This window comes from Mauremys reevesii, linkage group 1 (genome assembly GCF_016161935.1).
Source record: "Mauremys reevesii isolate NIE-2019 linkage group 1, ASM1616193v1, whole genome shotgun sequence".
NCBI classification, from domain to species: Eukaryota; Metazoa; Chordata; order Testudines; family Geoemydidae; genus Mauremys; species Mauremys reevesii.
Window position 1 is genome coordinate 304741132 of NC_052623.1, and position 20124 is coordinate 304761255.

Consider the following 20124-nt stretch of genomic DNA (forward strand, 5'->3'; position numbering starts at 1 on the left):
CCCATTTTTCTTGCATGCCTAGGAGGATGCTAGGTAAAGTAAGAACTATATTGGAAGCAATATGCTTACCCCGTCAAGTTTTCTCCAAGTATTGTATTACAGACTGTTTTTCTGGATAATTAATTCCCTGGTTCTTTCGTATACTATAAATACAGTGTTGTTCTTAGCAGATGATTTAATGGATCCCTTGTTCCTGATTCCATTAAGTCTTCTTTGGTTACATCTAGATCAACATGTAATAAAATGTAAAATGTCAGTGCTGTATGCATGTCCTATTATACCACAAATAAAAAAGGTTTTGTTTTAAGGTGGATGGAAGACCCCCTCAGGTACCAACATTCCAGAATTAATTGCATGTATCTTTGCAAGTACCAGATTATAATGTCTTGGTTAATGCACATCCATTTTAAAACATTCATTAAATGCCTGATCCAAAGCCCATTAGAAATCAATGGAAAGACTCCCATTGACTGCAGTGCACTTTGGAGTAGGCCCAAAAGCCTGAGATCGATGTGCTGCAGTCTTTAATACCTTGAACTGTTTTTCTTAGGCTTATTGTCTTTTTGTTCCACAAATTTCTGGGGAAAAAATTACCAGTTCAGTTTTTAACAGTTTGTTGTTAGGTAGTAGAAGTTGTAAGTAGAAGAAACTATCAGTAACAAACCTAGCCTGATATAGTCAGATAAAATGCCTGTGATTGAGATAAAGTGTTAAATACATGCTATGTTTTTGTCTCAGATTTTTCATACAGCTATGATATTATTATCTTTTTAAAAATGAATTCAGTCTTTCATGTGAAAATTGTAAGTCACAGTATTGTTCTATGAGGCTTTTATACTTCACACTAATCTACCAATTTGCAATTGATTGGCAGAATGTCTATGCTCCAAATGATTTAAGATTTCTTTTTACCAAGCAAAACTATTTTCATCTTAATGAACACATCAGACTCATATAAAAAGCCTACTTGGAGTAATATTTTTTTAAAGACTTAGGGTTGAATCTTTCTTTATAATAATAATTAAGAGAAACATTGTAAATATGACTTATTTTGGTATTGCTGAGGAGTTTTTCACATTTAAGAAACCGCTTGTAAATTCATGTATTTCGCAAAAACTTTATTTTACATTTAAACACCTTTTTTTTCTTCCCAGAATGGTACTGTGCAATGTGAAGCACTGATTTGCCCATTTTCTGATTGCCTACTGAATTCTGCTCCTGCATATGTGGACGGCAAGTGCTGTAAAGAATGCCAACGTAAGTTTTACTGTTTGGTTCTTCTTTCTGTCAAATAGTATATTTTGAAATCTGAAAGGAAGATGTATGTACCTTTCAATAGAGATGTCACTCAATAGAGCTGGTTGCAAAATGGTTTGTTTGGGACCTTTTGTGGAAAATTTCAGCTTTGTTGGAAAACAGCAAATTTTCTAGTTACTGAAATTTTTTCAGTTTTCAGCCAAAAAATGTTGGTTTTGGAGGTTTCAATTTTCTGGCAAAAAAATAAAAATATTTTTAAAAAAAGCAGACATTTTCTCTGAAAATTTTCATTTAAACAAAAATCTTATTTTCCATTAAAAAGAAAGTTGACAAAAATTGTGTCAACAAGCCTTAGTCACCACTATTCCCATCTTTGAATGCAGTCTTATTTGATTGGTTGGCTGGCTAGACATGCAGATACATCAAGTCATAGAGTTTAAGGCCAGAAGGGACCGCCAGATCAGTCTGACCTCCCATATATCACAGGCCACCAGTACCACCTGGCACGCACATACTAAACCCAGCAATGGAAATCAGACCAGTGTAAATGAGACCCACAGAAGACTAGATTATTATGGGCCACAGACAGAGAATAGGACGGACTGAGGTGCACCTGTGCCCAAGGCCCTCCAGGGAAATGATTAAATGAGACATACCCAGATAATCCTGGCAAGTGACCTGCACCCACATTCTATGAGGAAGGTGAACCCCTGCCCCCTCCAGCGTCACAGCCAATCTGATCTGGGGGAAAATTCCCTCCTGACCCCACATATGACGATAGTTAGACCCTGAGCATGTGAGCAAGAACTAGTCAGCCGAGCACCTGAGAGAAAAAATGCTCAGAATACTTGTGCCTTGAACTCGTTTTTCAGCTCTATTCCATTCTAGAAGAATATACTTCCAAAATAACATTACAGCATTGGAAATAGTGATCTGCTTTATGGCTCTTGTTCTGCAATTAAGGAAACAGTAGACAGTGGCTTAAACAACCACCCAAGAGACCAGAAAAAAATCAGTAGCTTGGGGTGTTCTTTCACAAAAGGTCATACAAAAATCTACTGGATACTGCATGGGGATAATTTAAAGTGATCACTTAAGATAGAGGTTTGCCTGTGGTTTTACTGTATTTTGGGGATGATTGCAGTCAGGATTGTGGAGGGGAATTTTTAAGTTAATCAAATCCATGGGAGGTCTGATATAGTACTTGAGGTTGATTATGTTCCGTGGTGGACACATATACAGTATTTAGTTATACTAAGCAATGGCAGAACCTTTTCTTAAGCTCCTGTACATTAAACTGTGCATGTATTTCTTTGTACTAGAATTTTTGAGGTGGTCCTGTATGTTTCATTGGTACCCTACAGTTGTGTATAATTTTTTCTTACCCAGTGTGCAAGATCTCACAGCTAATTAGAATGACTTGTTGTAAGGAAAATTCAAGAAGACATTTTGTACTCCATTGATCTTACTCCCACAGTTCATTTATATTTAATTTTGTTAGAAGTTACACAAAGACCATCCCATTTTATGAAGCCTTATTACCTTATTCTAGTAGATTAAATCTAATTGAGAGGAAATTGGAATTCAAATATACTTTTTTACCAGCAACATAGAATTTCTGTGAGGAATAGATGGCTCAGGGAATTGATAATAGGATATGAGACTCGTCAACTCTAAATCAGTATTTCAAATTTTGCCCATGTTGATAGAGACTGAAAGACATTTGAAATCCATTTGGTCAGCTACAGTATGTGAAATGAGTTGTTGCTCTCCTATGGACAAATGTCCACATCACAATTGGTATTTTTGTTGGCAGGCTCAGCAGAGAGGGCAAGAGCTGTATGGGCATGATGAACAATGAGCCTATCTTACAGAAAATGGGACCTTTTGGTAATGGGTGAAATGCTTGGTATCGCAATATGATGAAGCTGCACCATCATTACCTTTTTGTGTGTATTTAATGTAACAGCTGACTTCAGTTTCCTGTGCTGTTAATCCAGTGCCTCTTGCACCATTAATTCAGTTGTTCAGTCAGTGTGTCATCCAAATACACACACATATGCAATTTCTAATAAAGTAGTGGAAATAAATGAACAGAGCATAAAACGATCCTTTATTTCATCTTGGTTTTTAAAGTTAATAATTCATTTTTCAATTTATTTCATGAAAGGCAGAAATGTAGACTCTGGGGATATGAACATATAGCTATAGGTTCCATTTTGTTTGCTGTATTCTCATTTTCATTTTTAAAAATTCCTTTTTATTAATTAATCTGTATTTATTATTAAGTTTATAATCTTCATCAAGAGAAATTTTCACATGTACAGGGAAAAGTAAAGTAACGTTAACACTTACATTGCTTTATGAAACAGTACCACAAGAAAACTCATATCATGGAACTTACTGTATGTCAAAGTTGGACGAAATCCTGAGCTTAGTTTGTGACCCTAATCATCATAAGACTGAACAAGCCAGAGTGCCAGAGGTCAGACTGTTCCTGGTGATGGTAAACCCCAGGGAATGGGGAGGGAGGGTAAAGGACACATATGGAATATGTATTTGCTTCACAGGTATGTTTGTGGAGTTGCTTGTGGTGTTGGCACACTCATGCAAATGCTAAGTGGCCTGTGTCACTGTTTCTTTCTTGCACCTTCAACTCATGCCTGGAGGTTACTGAAGCTCTAGTGCCCTGTAGTCACTGTGCTTGGTCACGTGGTGGTGGGAAGGGCAAGAGTGGAGTGCTTTTGTTTTATTTTGATGGGGGAGTGGAGCAGGGCATCTATGGCAGCCTTGCCTCCCATTCTGTCACACACCAGGCAGAGTTCTTCCATCCACTACTTCATTAGCGTAGCTTTCCATATCTTGTGACCTACTGGAACTGTACAAGGGGTGTGGGCAGGCGCCAGGATCTGGCTTAATGCTACCTGGCATACGTGAAATCTGGAGACGTACAGGATTTAAGATGGCAGGCTGCTAAGTGTTTTATAGGTTTGTGAACTATTTCAGTGACTCTAGTGGGGAATCTGATGGATTAGGAATAGGACTGGGAGTTAGCTGGTTCTGATACTAATTGCTGTGTAATCTTGGCTATGTCTCTGATACTTGGTTTCCTCATCTGTCTAATCGTGATACCTCACAACTAAATGTTTCTAAAATGCTATTTGCGAGCAAAAATATTGCTTAGCCTTGTCGGTAGGAGAGGTGGGAATTTAGGACCAGCCCTGTACTTAACCCATTAGGCCACATAGCTCAGTGGAAAGGAGGCAGGTGAGGCTTCTATTTTGGGAGCACTTTTAAAAATGTACAAGTTTGGATTTTTCAATAAAAGCAGCTTTTCAGTTTTTCTTAAACTTGCAATCCATGAAGAATTAAATGCATGAAATCTTGCTGAAAATTTTCATTAAATTGGTTTCATTTTATGGACACTTTACCAACTCTAAAACAGCTCTAGTTCTGATGGAGTAGCACCAGAAGTAAACATGGTCCATTGTGTTTGTTGTCAGAGGTGCCGACTTTGTGATTTCCCCAGGGATTCTGGACCCCTGCTCTGCCCCAGACCTCTCGCCCACTCCACCCCTTCCCCCAAGTCCCACCCCTGTGCCACCACTCCTCCGTCTCTTCCTGTCCCCGCTCCTCCCCAGAGCCTCCTGCACACCACTGAACAGCTGATTGCGGCGGGCAGGAGGTGCTGGAAGGGAGGAGGAAGAGCTGATCCGCAAGGCTGCAGGGATGTGCTGAGCATCCACTGTTTTTTTTTTTTTGGAGCACCCACAGAGTCGGCGCCTATGTTTGTTGTGTGAATGTAGGTGCTGCCAACAGTAGGAAGAACAGCATATGCAAAATAGTGTTCTATTTTCTATTAGTCTTAATGAGCTGAAAAGATCTGCAGTCTTCTGAGGCACATAAATTGGAAAATGTGGATCTGTTTCAGCCACAGGCAAGCTATTCAGCACAAAACCCAGTCAGGCTACTGAAGTATATTTCTTTAAATCAATGGGTGCCTCCCATGGAGAGCTGCATGGAGCTGGAGAGCAAAGGCAACTTTCCTTTCCTTTTCCCAATGCAGTTTTAATCCTGACTCAGAAGGTGTTATGTGAGAGATGTTCAGATTATTAACTCCCTACCTCTAATAGAAGGTGCTCACATACTATACTGGTAGGCACTGATATTCATAGATTTTAAAGCTATAAGTGACTATCATGCCAAACCAACCTATATCTTGATTTTTAGTAAGACTTTTGACACCATCCCATATGACATTTTTATAAGAAAATGTGGGAAAGGTGGTCCAGATGGGTAGGATGTGGACAAATTGGAGAGAGCCCAGAGCAAAACAATAAAAACAATAAAAGGTCAGTAGAAGTTTAAAAAATGGACATGTTTAGTCTTGAGAAAAGAAGATTGAGGGTGGGGACCTGATAAGTCTTCAAATACGTTAAAGGCTGTTATAAAGAGGATGGTGATTGATTGTTCTCCATGTCCACTGAAGGTAGGACAAGAAGTAGTGGGCTTAATCTGCAGCAAGGGAGATTTAGGTTAGATATTAGGAAAAAAACTTTCTAACTATAAGGATAGTTAAGCTCTGGAATAAGCTTCCAAGGATAGTTGTGGAATTCCCATCATTGGTGGTTTTAAAGAACAGGTTTACGTGGTCCTGCCTTAGGGTGGTGGATGGGTGGGGAGGAGCTGGACTTGATGACTTCTTGAGATTCCCCTTCCAGCCCTATGTTTCTGTACTTCTGTGTTTCTAAGATTATAGAAGTGTCTGACACAGAAGTAATTTTCATTACTGAGTACTTGTTTCCAGGAAGACAATACTGCCATTCCCATTATCCTTTTATTTGAATGACTACTTACAGGGGGACTATTATAGGAGTTTATGCACATATCTATGATCCAAAGCCCATTTAAATCAATGAAAAGACTCTGACAGAGTTAATGAATTTTGGCTTGAGCCTATACTCTTCTAGTCTTGAAGCTCCCACTATGGGTCTCCATGTATTTGTTTCTTCTAATACAAACTAAGATATTGTTAATTATTGTTCAATGTAATTGAATTCACACTATTAAACTAGCATTGTAGGTAACTGTAAGACATGTAATATTGTGTTTCTTCTCTTCACACTTTTATTGCTAACCAAGACAAGGGTGATATATACATGGGACATGATTAAAAAGAGAAAGTTGGAAGTGATGGTTGTTATAAAATGGATGGATTTTGTTTTGGAAACCTGGCTTGTTAATTTTAATCATAATGTCAAAGAATGTTAAACCTTTCCATGAATATAAATTATTAAAAGATGTTTCCTTGTTTTAGTCTTTGACACAACAGTCCTTTTGTATACTGCTCTATACTGCTCTATACTAACACATGAGAGAGGGGTTGCAAAGAACTGGTGGCTTTTGTTTGAACAACAAGTGACAATTAGGGTTGAAACCCAAAGCCCACTGCAATGAAGTATAAATCTAAGTTCTTGGCAAATCCATGAACATTTGCCTAGGTCCCAAAACTTTGTGGAGTTAAGCTGATGCTGTTCACACAGCACAAGACCCATTCTCCCCATCTAACAACCATCCCTCTCCACAGCTGCTTCCTTCCCTCCAGGCTGCTAAAGCCCCACAATCTTGTCTTAAATGTCTTTTATAGCAATGGCAGCATATCATACCAGCACTTTACTCTCATTGAGCTACTCCACTGTGCCAGACATTGCTGTATCTTGGTCCCTCCTGTTCTCTGCCTCTGGCACTCACTAGTTTAGTAATACTTTGCTCTAATTCTGGTTATTGGTATTGGTGTGGAGGTTTGTGTGTGATGGTTAGTGGCCATTGGTGAGACAGTAAATAGATCAAAAATATGGAGAAGCTGCATTGGGTCAATTTTTTTTTTAATCTATTTTTTTTCTGATAGTGGTGCTACAGTCATTCAAATGTTGTGGGTTTTAAAAAATATGGATGTTGTAGAAAGTCAGGGACATAAGCTTTTCAACCATTGCAAAGGATCAACTGGTCTTCAGTCATAAATCTTTATATTTGTCCTTTTAAGATTCCAATGTAAACAGAGAAGAAATTCTACTCTTCTCGTATAAGTTTCTGAAAAAGCAGAGAAGTTGGGCACAGTACTTTCAAAGTATCAGCAAAAGAGTGCTAGACATGCCAGTCGCTAGATTGTTCAATGGAACAGCTGAGTTTATGGTGGACTCCTGCTTTCAGTGTGCATACTTTCTGAATGCTACTTAGCATTTTGTCAGAGTAGTGTCCCTACAGCTTTAGCTCTCTAGGTAACCTATTCTGAAATGACTCACGTGACCTGATTCCTCAAGCCTTTGAATAATATACAATGATAGTACTACGTGATAATGACAGAAATACATGCCTTATGTACCAGGTAGTCCTACAGAGATGAATTACACTGTCACAACATACTCTACTGGATATTTACCCAGGTTGTATTAGTGTTCTGCAATATTGTGTCTTGAGTTTTAGTGTCGTAAGCGAAATGGAATTGTTCTTATTTTAGGAATAGTACAAATGACTAAAAACAAACAAACAAACAAAAAAAAATTTGAGGGAAAAATATGGCTGTGTCTATGTTTGTCAGTGAAATCAATAGAGTTACTCCAGATTTACAGTGGTGTAACTTGAAAATAGAACTTGGTCCTCAATATTTATTCATCTTCATGTAACTGTCCCCATGATTCCCCACAGACGTTTGCTGGAGCCTTTAAAATTCAGCTATCCTAAAAAGGTACTGTATGTCTAATATGCAACTGACCCAAAGTCTATTAAAGTGAATAGAAAGATGCCACTGGATTTCAGTGGGCTTTGGATCAAGTCCTATGTGCTTAGGCTGGCATGGAGAATAAAGGTATAAAGAAGCATATGGCCCTAACTCCTCCATTCTAGCTTTGATTTCTTGTCTTAAGATTCTGGCATGGTTTATTAATCTAGGGCAGTAGCAACTTCTATATTTTTCATCAATCATGTTTTATTTCCATTGTCACTTGGGGCTTGGCTTATTCCTTCAATGAGCACTACTTTTTGAATTTATAAAATAGATGAGTTGCTTGCATCAGGAAAGTAATGGTACAGTCTCGCATCCACTAGCTACTCAACAGTTTCCTCCTGAGAAGGAAACCCATTGCTAGTTAGTCTCCTGCACTGTGGAGGCAACTTTCTGGAAACTAAAACATAACTTACTTACAGTTACTGGAATTCTCAGAATAGATTGCTTCCACACAGTCCAGCTCTCCCTTACTCGTTCCTCCGTCCCCTTTTACTCAGAGTCTCAGCATCCTGAACAAGCAAGAACTGAAGCCTGGTCTACACTGAATTACCATATCGGATTATCTGAACTCTTTGAATATTTCCTGTTTGCCCAGCGGTGATGCAGTTAAAAATCAAAATGGCAGGCAAATCTGTTCTATCAGCAGAATCAAATGGACGCTAATGGACTGGAGGACCAGTTCCTGCAGTCTTATTTGCATTCTTGGCTGAGCTCCAAATGCTCTACCCCCAGAAGTGAAAGGGAAAACAATCCTCTCTTGACTTCTTTAACATGTCATCTTTATCTTTACTGAATGCTGAAGATAGATGCTGCAGCACTCAACAACAACATCCACATCCCCCCCCCCCGGGTGGCTGGGGGGTGGGTGGTGGTGTCCGGGTATCCGTCCTATCATCTCATGTGTGGCCAGGCAGCAGTGCAAAAGGACTGGGTAATGCATATACATCGCATGTCAAGGGTGGTGGGTGTAATCTTTTCCTGGTAGATGGTACAGATGGTACAGTATGGCTGATAACCATCGGGCTGAGCTCTGTCAGCCCCACCCTTCATATGTGAATCAACAATTTATGGACTGGTAGATGGTACAGTATGGCTGATAACCATCTCTGCTGTCATGCAAAAAGCAAAAGCATGCTGCTGTGCGCTGCTGAATCGCCTCTGTCAGTGGCATCTAGTACACATATCTGCCAGGGCAATCCAGGGAAAAAAAAAAAAAATGCTGCTGCCGTTGCTTTTTCCCAGAGAAGGAAGGACTGACACATTTACCCAGAACCACCTTTTGCCCCATCAGGCACTGGGATCTCAACCCGAAATTCCAATTTATATAATCTGTTTTACAAACGGTTTATGCAAATTCGAATAGTCCCGTAGTGTAGAGACTGTTTTACAAAACCGTTTATAGCAAATTCGATAGTCCTGTGTAGTGTATTCTGAGCAAGTAAATGCAATGTGCCTCTCTATAAGCGTTCATGCATCAGAGTGCGTGGCTCTCTCCTAAGATAATTGTTTTTTAATGGTTCTGGGGGATCTGCACAGAATGGCACTCAACTGGAAGACTGTAGATCTGGGGGCAATGTATCACTGTATTAGGAGAATTCCAGATAATGGTAAGTAACCTAATTTTAGTCTCTTTGTCTGCCTAAGGAATGAATTATAAAATAAAATAAATTTAAGAATATTGTTATTCATTAAAATATCTTCGCATTCATGTACAACAATCCTATGTGTTAAGAACAAACTGAAATACAATATTGGCAATATTACCATTAGAGAATTAAAAATATTTTCACACTGAAAAGTAGCTGTAGGCATCTTTTCCCCTTATAACCTATTACTGTGTAGAACTTTAGCTCTTTTCCTTTCCTTTTCATTACATTCTCACCAGGGAGTTCACAAATTATAAAATCCCTGCAGCAAATTATTTTTTTTTATTTCCAGTGCAAATAAAATTGAACACATATGTTAGATATGAATATTTTGGCACTCATAGTACTGGGAGTAGGCATCTCAACAGTGTTCCAATCTTTCCAGGATGTCACTACTTGTACTTCAATAGTTCTCATCTTGTAAGTGGTAAGAAAAATATGGTTCACTTTTTATGTAGGAAAATCACATTTTGTGTGTGTGTGTGTGTGTGATTTCAAGATGCTCATTCTTGCTGGTAATGAGCTAAAGACACTCTGCACTTGTCCTATTTATGGTTTTGGTTTTTTTAAGTTCTATTTCAGGGAGTGCACTGCCAATTCAGAAACCTGTACTAGATATTCTAGCACATGCTTGGAAGCTCATATTTTGGAGTACAATGCCTGTGGTACCAGCAACAATGATCTGTAGAGAACTGTGTGCTCTTAAAAGGACGAGTCTGGTTGTACCTGAAAACCCAAGAACTGAAAGGCTTGAAAAGATCCATCAAGGTCACAAAGGAATAACAAAGTGCAGCATGAGAGCACATCACAGCATCTGATGGGCTAGACTGTAAAAATAGATTTAGGACTTGGTGGGAGCTATGTAATTTGTGGGGGGAAAAAAGAGCACAATGGCAGTCTCAGGCCTTTTTGATGGCAGAACTGCTACATTGGACAGGGCAATCTCGGAGGAAGGGAGAGGAGCATAGAAGGAGAGGTACTGCAAAAAGTCAAGGAGTCATTGTCAAAAGAGCCATATGTTCAGTGGCCCAACAGCTCCTAGAGAGTGGGAAACAAAAAATAGAAGGAATAGGGAGAATAAAACTAAATTGAAAAATAAAATACAACAATGAGATCTTACGTAACATAAGGGAAGGTTGAAAAATTAAGTGGGAAAATGGGTTAAACAAAGAATAATATAATTTAAAAAAAAAGATTATGATATAAACAATACCGCCATGAGCATCTAATGATGAGTTTAGTAAAGAATCCGAGATTTCTTGCATTGGAATTAGGTGGGGCTCTTTACACAGGCCAGACATTAATTTGTCATTGCTTTGTTAGCCTACATCTCATTATATGAACAGTCTAATGAGGCACCCCAAAATTCTAACTGAGGCAACCTTAGAACATGACACATATGCTTGTAATTACACAAAAACTTAAACCTGTAAAGCGATTAGGACATTTAGTGACAATCCTGTCATACATGCCTCAGTTCTATTTGTGTCTGTTCCCTTCAAAATGATCTTTGTCTTCATACCCTTGTACTTAAAAACTCTCCTGACGTCTCTGATGTACCCTGCCATCATATTTGCTTTTTTCACTGCAGTTGGGCATTGGGCTGAAGGCTACAATAATTCCCAAATTTCTTCTCTCATCATTATTCTGCACCTCTAACCTTTTAGAAGTCATTTTGACATCTCCTTTTTTTCTTGCAGTCTGTATTTATTTGCATTAAGAGGAAAGTGCTATCCACTTGTGTAGAAAATTAGGTGACAGCTTAAAATAGCTGACTAGAATTTTCTTTTATATATTGTTTCTATCAAATTTACTACTTTATCTGGAAAATCTGTTTGCATAAATTTTGACTATAAGTTTGAGCTCCTAGTAATAATTCTGGCAGTAACCCTCCACTGCCTCTTTCCATCTTGGAAAGAGTATTGTGTATTGAAATTTTTAATTCTGGTTTCCCAACTTGCATTTTAGCCAGTTATTTAATTGGTGGAATTTTGTGAAACTCTCTTAAAATTTTTTGTTAAACATAATTTTTCTTAATGGATGAGTAAAATATCAAAATATCATTTACTGATTTTTTGTTTTTGTTTTACGTTGTCAATCATCATGGCAAATGGGGGAGGATAGAGTGAGAAGATTTTGTGCTAGGGCTGGTAAATTTTCATAGCTGGCTTGTGGTGATTGCTGTATCCTACTTATGTATCATGGCATTAAAACTGTGCTACAGTGGGCATCATTGCCTGATGTAATAAAATGGGGATGAAAGGCTTGGTATCTGTTAGTAGGGGAAGTTTCTACCCTGTTCTGAACCTGAAAATAAGATTTTATTTTCTAGCTTGTTCTGAAAAAGGCACCCAAATACTTATTATCATAGCAAGTGGACTTTTGCACTCTCCGTAGCTAGAGAATGATGAACTACTTTGATTCACCCTATTTCATCTCTCCCTTGAGAAAGACATCTACACTCTAGCTTCAGTTCCTTAAGCTACGTTTTTTTAAAATTAGGCTCACATTTGCCTTTCTCAGATCTATGTTTTGTGTCTGACATTTTATATTCAGGTTTGCCCCCATAACAAAGACAGATTTCTGGTTGTAGATGTTTGTTCTAGTTTTGAGCAGATTACTTCCATGCATTCCTGAAATTGTAGCACCCTCTATTAGTCCGATTTTATAGACTTGTAGAATGGTAGGTTGTATTATCAAGGTGCTCTGTGCTGTTCTATTCACAGAAATGACTTTGAATGAATTCTTGTACATCTAAATCAGCAGAAAGTCAATTCCTAGTATAAACACAGAGGTAATGTCAACTTTTACATACAGTATGCTGTGCTATACAGTTGCAGGCCTTTAACCAGGGTAGGAAATCATAACATTATAAAAATTATTATAGACTTAAACATTGGCCATTAGTATATACAGAGTTGTTAGTAAGGGAATGATGCATAATCAAAAACTTCTCATGTTATTGAGTTTTGGGTTAATAAGTGTTATTGGTTAATAAAGGAATCACATGCTAGTTTCTAATCATTCCTTCCCATCATTACAATACCCTGCCAAATTGTGACAGGTTATATATATATATCTGGAGATATACCTATCTCATAGAACTGGAAGGGACCCTGAAAGGTCATTGAGTCTAGCCCCCTACTGTTGCTAGCAGGATCAAGTACTGATTTTGCCCCAGAACCCTAATTGGCTCCCTCAAGGATTGAAGTCACAACCCTAGGTTTAGCAGGCCAATGCTCAAACCCCTGAGCTATCTCTCTCTCCCTCCCTCCCTTTCTTGCCTTCCTTTCCTGGGGTGAAACCTGAAACTGGGGTACAGCTGAGCCTTTGTCTTACCAACCTGGATTCCCTCTCTCACTGTGATGCTGTGCCAAGCTGCAAACCCCTCCAGGTACTGCACTTATACAGACATCCACGGCAGGGACACACCCAACTGAGTTACATGAATGCTTTTGCCAGCCACTCATGAACCAACAATAGAGAGGCTCCAGCCAATTCCCCACAACTCCCCAGCCTAGGATCCAGAGCTGTACTGTCTTGCCCTGGTCAGAAGCCTGACCAGTATAATTTTATTACCCAGTCTGCCCCTCCCTCAGTGTGGAGAGGACATGCACTAGCACTTGTTCCTCAGCAGATTTCACTTTGCACTTCAACCAAAACCCAATGTTTTAGGTAAAATGTAAAAAAGATTTAACTACAAAAATATAGATTTTAAGTGATTATAAGTAGTAAGTGTACAGATCAAAGTTGGTTACCTAAAAAAATAAAAGTAAAATCGCAATCTGAGTTCTATAAACTAGACGGGATTTGAATCAAGCAGTCTCACCCTGATGGGTATAGTTCCTTTAATACACAAGCTGGGATTCTCCTTTCCAGCCTGTGACAACCTCCCCCGTTCAAAGTCTTTTTTCTTCAGACATGTTCCCAGGTGTTGAGTTGTGAGGGGAGTGAGGACAAATGATGAAGTCCCTTCCCCTCCTTTATAGGTTCTTCCAGCTTGCTGGAAAGATCTTTTGCTATTAGGTGAGTCAAGCAGTGTCCCTTTTCTGTGCCACCTCTGAGAAGTCTTCATTGTATACAGATCCTGTGATAGTCCTTGGTAGAGTGGTTTCCCCTTAATGGGCCATACACACAGTCTGGCTTCTCCATTGTTGTACCTGGAAGGCTGGTTGTGGGTGTTTCCAATCTTACAACATATTTCAGTAACACACATATAGCAAAATTTCATAACTTTGCATATAATTATAGCAATCCAAGAGGTTATTAATGTTCAACAGATCAAGACTTTTAAAATGATACCTCACATGGCATATTTTGTTCAAACATATCATAATTACATGACCATGGTAAATCTAGGGGTGCAATGGGTGTTGCTTTGGGATACAGAGCGTCACACAAATCTTCTTCCTTTTATCCATTCCACGTGGTTAAGCCTAGCTCTCTGTCCATGTTCCTGACATGGATCCTTGAACATTATTCCATGGGAGTGTGATGGGATGTCCACCCCACACAGGTGTAGAAGGGATTAATTGTGCCCTGCCCTACAGTGGAACAGTGGAGGGGAGTCCTCCACAGGGCCTACAGAGGCTACAAGGGAAACAGCCAATGAGAGAGTGGCTGAAAGGAGCAGCCAATCAGGGCCCAGAGGGCTCACATAAAAGGAGCTGCAGGGCCAGAGGCAGTCAGTGGCTGCTGGGCACTCAAGGAGTGATGACTGTGTCCCAGAGGAGCTGAGAGAACTGTAAGTACCTTAGACAGAGCAGCTGCTAGCAGGGATCGGGGAGCAAGAGGGAATTTGTGGCTGTCTGCTGAGACTGGACAGCTGAAGGCCCTGAGGTGATGGCGAAGAATGTATTGATGCTATGGGGAAGAAGCCAAAGGAATTGTGGCAGTGTGTAGAGAGGTTAGAGACACAGCAGGAGGCTGCCAGCTATAGAGTCCCTGGGCTGGGATCTGGAGTAGTGGGTGGGTCCCCTCCACCTGCCACTGGGGAAGTGGCTAGACTAATGACAGTGATAGCCACCCCTGGAAGGGGAAAACACAGTTGGTGACATGGCTGGAGCGATGAAGAGGACACTGAGGTTCCTGGAGCAACACTGGTCTACAGAAAGACAATGACAGGAGAGGCACCACCAAAAGAGGGCACACCCACCGGCAGAGCTAATCCCTAAAACGGCCAGTAGGAGGTGCCACTATGGTGAGTGTGCCATATCATATGGAGTTTTTTGCCTGAGTAAAAACTGCAGGACTGAGTCTTAAAAGCATGAGCAAATAAATAAAAATAATCCCCCTGACTTCTGTTATGTTGCTCTAAAATGTCCACTATGTAGTGCACAACATTTTTTCATCTGGGTGGAAAGCTTTTTACCAGGGCTCTTTAAATTTAATCCCAATCAGTCTTCCCTCTTGCTGACAATTGATCATAGACTGCAAAAGCCCTGTCCTTATTTCTTTTTAATAAAACTTCACATTTTCTAGTCTAATCTTGTCTAAGCATATTTGCAAACACAACAAGGAGTCCGTTGGCACCTTAAAGACTAACCGATTTATTTGGGCCACTTCTTCCCATGAAAGCTTATGCCCAAATAAATTGGTTAGTCTTTAAGGTGCCACTGGACTCCTTTTTGTTTTTGTGGATACCGACTAACACGGCTACCCCCTGATAAGTGTATTTGAACAGAGCTCAAAATATCTTATTTGTTAAATTAAATTTTTTAAGAAAACAAGAGTTTCTCACCCTTGAAGAATGAAGGCTCTGTGCTTATTCCTTGTTCTGGAGACTGAAGATCATATTGCAAAACAAATACATGGATTTGTAGCTTTTAGAAAGCAATGTACAGCATTCCAGGGTTGATCTGGAACCAAAAAGATGTTTCATCAGGTCTTTAAGTTGAAAAATGTCGTTCAAGGACATATGAGTTCATTTGAACAATATTTGTACTTGTCACATTATTGATATTGTGGTAGCATCTTGGAGCCTCAGACATACATCAGTACCCTATAACAGGAAGTGGTCTATCCCTTTAAAGGTAATAGGAGTCAGCCCTACCATCTCAGCTTGTTCCATGGCATGGTTCTTTACAGTTTTGGGAGTTTGGATGTACACAAGCCCTAGGAAGGGACAGAAGCAGATACTGGGAGGTAGGAAGTGATCCCAGGGGGTGGTTCCAATTAGTGCTTGTGGGGGAGGGTGAATTGGACTCATGCTACCATTTCTTTAAGAGCCCAGGACCAGGAGCTTTGGAGTGCAGAGTGGATCAAGGCTCCCCTCTGTCCCAGACTCAGGGTAATCCTTAGGATTTATGGGGCCCTATGCAGTATTATTAAACTGATGCCCCTATGCTCTACTGAAGGTGGTCCCCAGCCGGCACCACTGACCCCAGTGTGTTGAGGGGGCACAGCCACTACCCCCGCCCACGGACCTCCAGAACCACCCCCATTGCTGACACACACCGAGCTTCATACGCAGCAGATGCTGCAGCAGTGGCTCAAGGCAGACTTCATGCTGGCACATGGGGACTGCATCTTGCCAGAGCCCACGGCCCTCCTGCAGCCCCTAGCCACTCCTGGCTCACCACGAGCATTTTGACAGGAAGTACCAAGCAGTAATAACAACAATAATAATATATGTGTGTGTGTGTGTGTGTGTGTGTGAGAGAGAGAGAGACTGAGAGAGAGCCAGCATGTGTGCATGTGACTGTGTGTTGGGGGACTGTATGACAGAGTGTGTGTTGGGGAGTGTGAGACTGTGTGTGTGTGACAATCTGTATTGGGGGCCTGACTCGTGAGTGGCAGAGAGTATGTGGGTGTGAGAGCCAGTCTGTGTGTGAGAGAGACAGTGTGTGTTAGGGAAGTGTGAGAGACAGTGAGTGCACTGTCACGTTAAGTCTTCCCCTCCTTCCCTCCCTCCCCCGCTTGGCCCGGCTCTACCCACCCACTGCTGGCTCATGTGGAAATTTTGCTTCTCCTGTCCTGGCCCTGGCCCTGTCCCTGGCCCAGCCCCCGCCGGAGACTGAGTAGCTCAGGCAGGCAGGGTCCAGGGAGGGACTCAGATCTGGGCGGTGGTGGGCTGGGCCGCGGCACCACCAGTGACCATCCACACAGCTCTGGGCTCTCCTGGGCTGAGGCGGCAGAGCTGGAGGCTGGAGGAGCGAGTGAGGAAGAGGGTGGGTTTTGGGGTGGGGAGAAGCCCGCCGGCCCAGCGGGGGGCGAGGGGGAGTTTGAGAAGAAAGGATTCCAGCTGTGGCCAGCAAGGGAAATGGTGCCCCAAATTTTCGGGTGCCCTACGCAACCATGTATGCTACATATGTCTAAAGACGGCCCTGCCCAGACTAACAGGAGAAGCCCTGGGAAGGAGGGCAGCATATATGCTGTCTTCTCCAGCACGAGAGAGACTAGCACCAGGAGGACTGCTGACCTCTCCAAGCTGACAGGTGAAAGGACTGAGTAAAAGGAGTCAGTTTGAGAGAAGTTGATGGAGGACTGCACCTGGCCTGAATTATAATCCAGCTCCAGGAGGAGGGCTGTGGACTCCTGATTTAAGGAGAGTGAGACTGTTTGAATTATAACCCAGCTCCAGTAGGAGTGTTGGAGACTCCTGAACTTGGGGGCAGATGCTTGTTTGTATTAGAAGAAGGGTTGGACTTGGGGGCTAATGGGAAGGGGTTTTGTATCCTGTAAAGAGGTTAATAAATGAGACCCCATAAAGGGGGTATCTTGTTCTCAGTACTCAGGTCTGAGTAAATGATTGCAACCACCCAGAAGGAACTGAGAGCTGTGTACATGGAGGCCATGCTAGGCCACCAGAGTTTGTGCTCAAGGACAGCACTCTGTCACACACCCTATTGTGCTAGGTACTGTACAAACACAGTACTAAAGGATGGTCTCTGCTCCAGAGAGCTTATAATCTTAGTATAAGATAAAAGAAAACAGGTGGATACAGAGAAGCAGGAGAGCCAAAGGAACTAGTGAGACATAGTCCAGTTAAATTTCTTTCTCTTGGACTGCTTTCACAGCTGTCTGTGTACACAGTTCCAGTTAGCAGGTTCTGAGTTCTAAAGCTTAAGATTGGTCCATGATCGGTAACTAGCAAGGGCTGTTTCTACCACCAAACTTTCCCTTCTTCACAACCTGTCTTTCAGATATTTACTCCTACGGCTTTACTGTAGTTTAGGGAAACAATAGCCAATTTGTCAGTCTTTATAGTTTAGTACGGTACTATAATCATTATCATCAAACACGCATAGTCGATTGAGAAGTGTTGCGCCAGCCAGAGTAACCAGGTTTGATGGTGTCACACCAGGCATTATGTAGTGAAATTCCCAGGTCCGGCTCAATCTTGTGAATCAATTAATCTCTTGGGTGGCCCCTAGGATGGTGCCAGGTAGGATCAGGACATGCACCCCCTTGCACATTGATGGAGAGTTTGAGAACAGTGCTCTGGGGTATTTTTTCCATCCTGACAACATGACTGAAGAGCATGCAATGCTGCTTTTTAATATAACGAGTGACTGAAGCAAGGGCAGATCTCTGAGAGATTGATAAATATTTACTTTATGTTCAGGATTAGTTGCAGACTGTGCATATGGAATGCCTCTAGCTGCTTCAAGTCTGCCTGTAAGAGGGTCCAGGTTTCTGACCTATATAGTAATATAGGTAGTAAACAGGTTTGATAGATTCTGAACTCTGTCTCAGCACAAAGACATTTTTGCCTCCATAGGTAGGACATGGACTTCACACAGGAGGTAGTGAGACATATTCGTCAAAGGACATCTGGCTTGCTGTGACCATTGGAATCTGCTTGCAGCCTAGGTAGCTGAACTTGTCAGTGCTCTCCATGATACTCAATTCCACCTGCACTGGCAATTATGGTGGCTCAGCTCCAAAGTTCTAGACCTTGAACTTCTGCCATGAGACATTCAACCTCATAATGTGGGTTGTAACTGGGAGAGCTTGGAGGGTGGGGGCTGAAATTCTCTGACTTCGCCACAAGCAAGGCAGCATCGTCAGTGTAGACTTGGTTGGTGAACACTTTTTTTTGTCCAACCTTGATTCCAATGTGTGGTGCAGCAAATCCTAATATACACTGATAGCTTGACAAAATAGTGCCAGGGTCAGAATACATCCTTGACGCACACCTGAGGTTTTGTAAAAATGCAACAAAAGCCATGAACTAATATGGACGCTTGCACTGAATAAAAATCATCAACTCACATATTCAATGTTGGGGTTGGAAAATTGTACTTTCTGTCTTCTGCAGGTTTAACATTAATAGACCACAGTTAAAATATGCTTTGTGTATCTCGACTGCTGTAGAAAGGCAGTTCAGAGTGAGAAAAGGAGGGCACAAATATATTTCTTGGGGGAAAAATAATAAGCTGGCTGTCATACATCAGTAAGAAAAAATAGTGCCACTCTCCCATGGACAAGCATACACTATAAACCCAGATATAATGCTCACAGGCTCAACTTTACATATGTGAATGATCTCATTGAACCCAATGGGAATACTAATGTAGATAAGGTGCACATGTGTAATTGTTTGCAGTATCAGGGACTATAAGGCATTGCCCACTGAAATATCCTACCATTGCAAATGAAAAGGGATTATTGTGATTAATAGACTTTTTAAAATTCCGGTTTATTGTGTTTTTTGTAATTGAGCCAGATTCTCAGCTGATGCACATAGGTGTAGGCTTACTTAGGAAACTGGAACTACTCCAATATACAGCTTGTGAGGATCTGGCCCAGTGTGTCTTTTACCCATTTAAGGATTTCAAATCCTCAACTGGCTTACCATTTACATGTGATTTGTAGGTACCATAGTTACAGAAGAAAGCTAATATTTTGGAAAGTACTCTAACTAACACTGGTTTCTAACTTCTGGCAATCATGAGAACTACAGGCTCAGAATTAGAGCTAAATAAAACCCTATGTAATGTTTCTGCTTTTTAAACGTCTGATTCTGGTGGTGGTGCTTGATTCCCTCTTGCTTATGTGCTATTTGATAATGAATGTTGAGATTGAATATAGAACTAATTTGGGTAGTTTTGCATAACTGAATTTAATCAAGATTGACAAAACACGTGTTTACCCTGTTTTCAGTTTTACAAGACTTCTTCCTAAAATTAAATGGAAACCTACTCTCTGTTAAAGTAATGCTTACAATTTGCTTAAGGAACGTTCAGTAGGGTTGTCTGCAGAGTTTGTGATCATGCCAATTACTCTTGTCATTTCAGTTCAGGGCAGGGAGAGAAGAAGAGGAAGGAATTCAAACAGGGGAAAGAGAGAAGGGTAAAGAGATAGGGATGGGGGAGAAAAGTGCTAGTCAATTTCCTTTTGCATCCAGGCCCATGGGTAAAGTGCTGTTGGAGAAACCATGACCTAGCTGTCACTTTTGATGTGCTACCCAATCTGTGCCTAAATCCAGCCCTT

The 20124-nt window shown here is 41.0% G+C and overlaps 1 protein-coding gene across 2 annotated transcripts in view; it reads left to right on the forward strand.

The window, feature by feature from the left end:
• NELL2 (neural EGFL like 2) overlaps positions 1 to 20124 on the forward strand; it is a 221853-nt gene that overhangs the window by 67245 nt on the left and 134484 nt on the right. For both annotated transcript variants that reach the window (XM_039505120.1, XM_039505129.1), the window contains exon 9: positions 1155 to 1257. In XM_039505120.1, coding sequence (XP_039361054.1) covers positions 1155 to 1257 — 103 coding nt within the window. The remainder of the gene's footprint in view (positions 1 to 1154; positions 1258 to 20124) is intronic.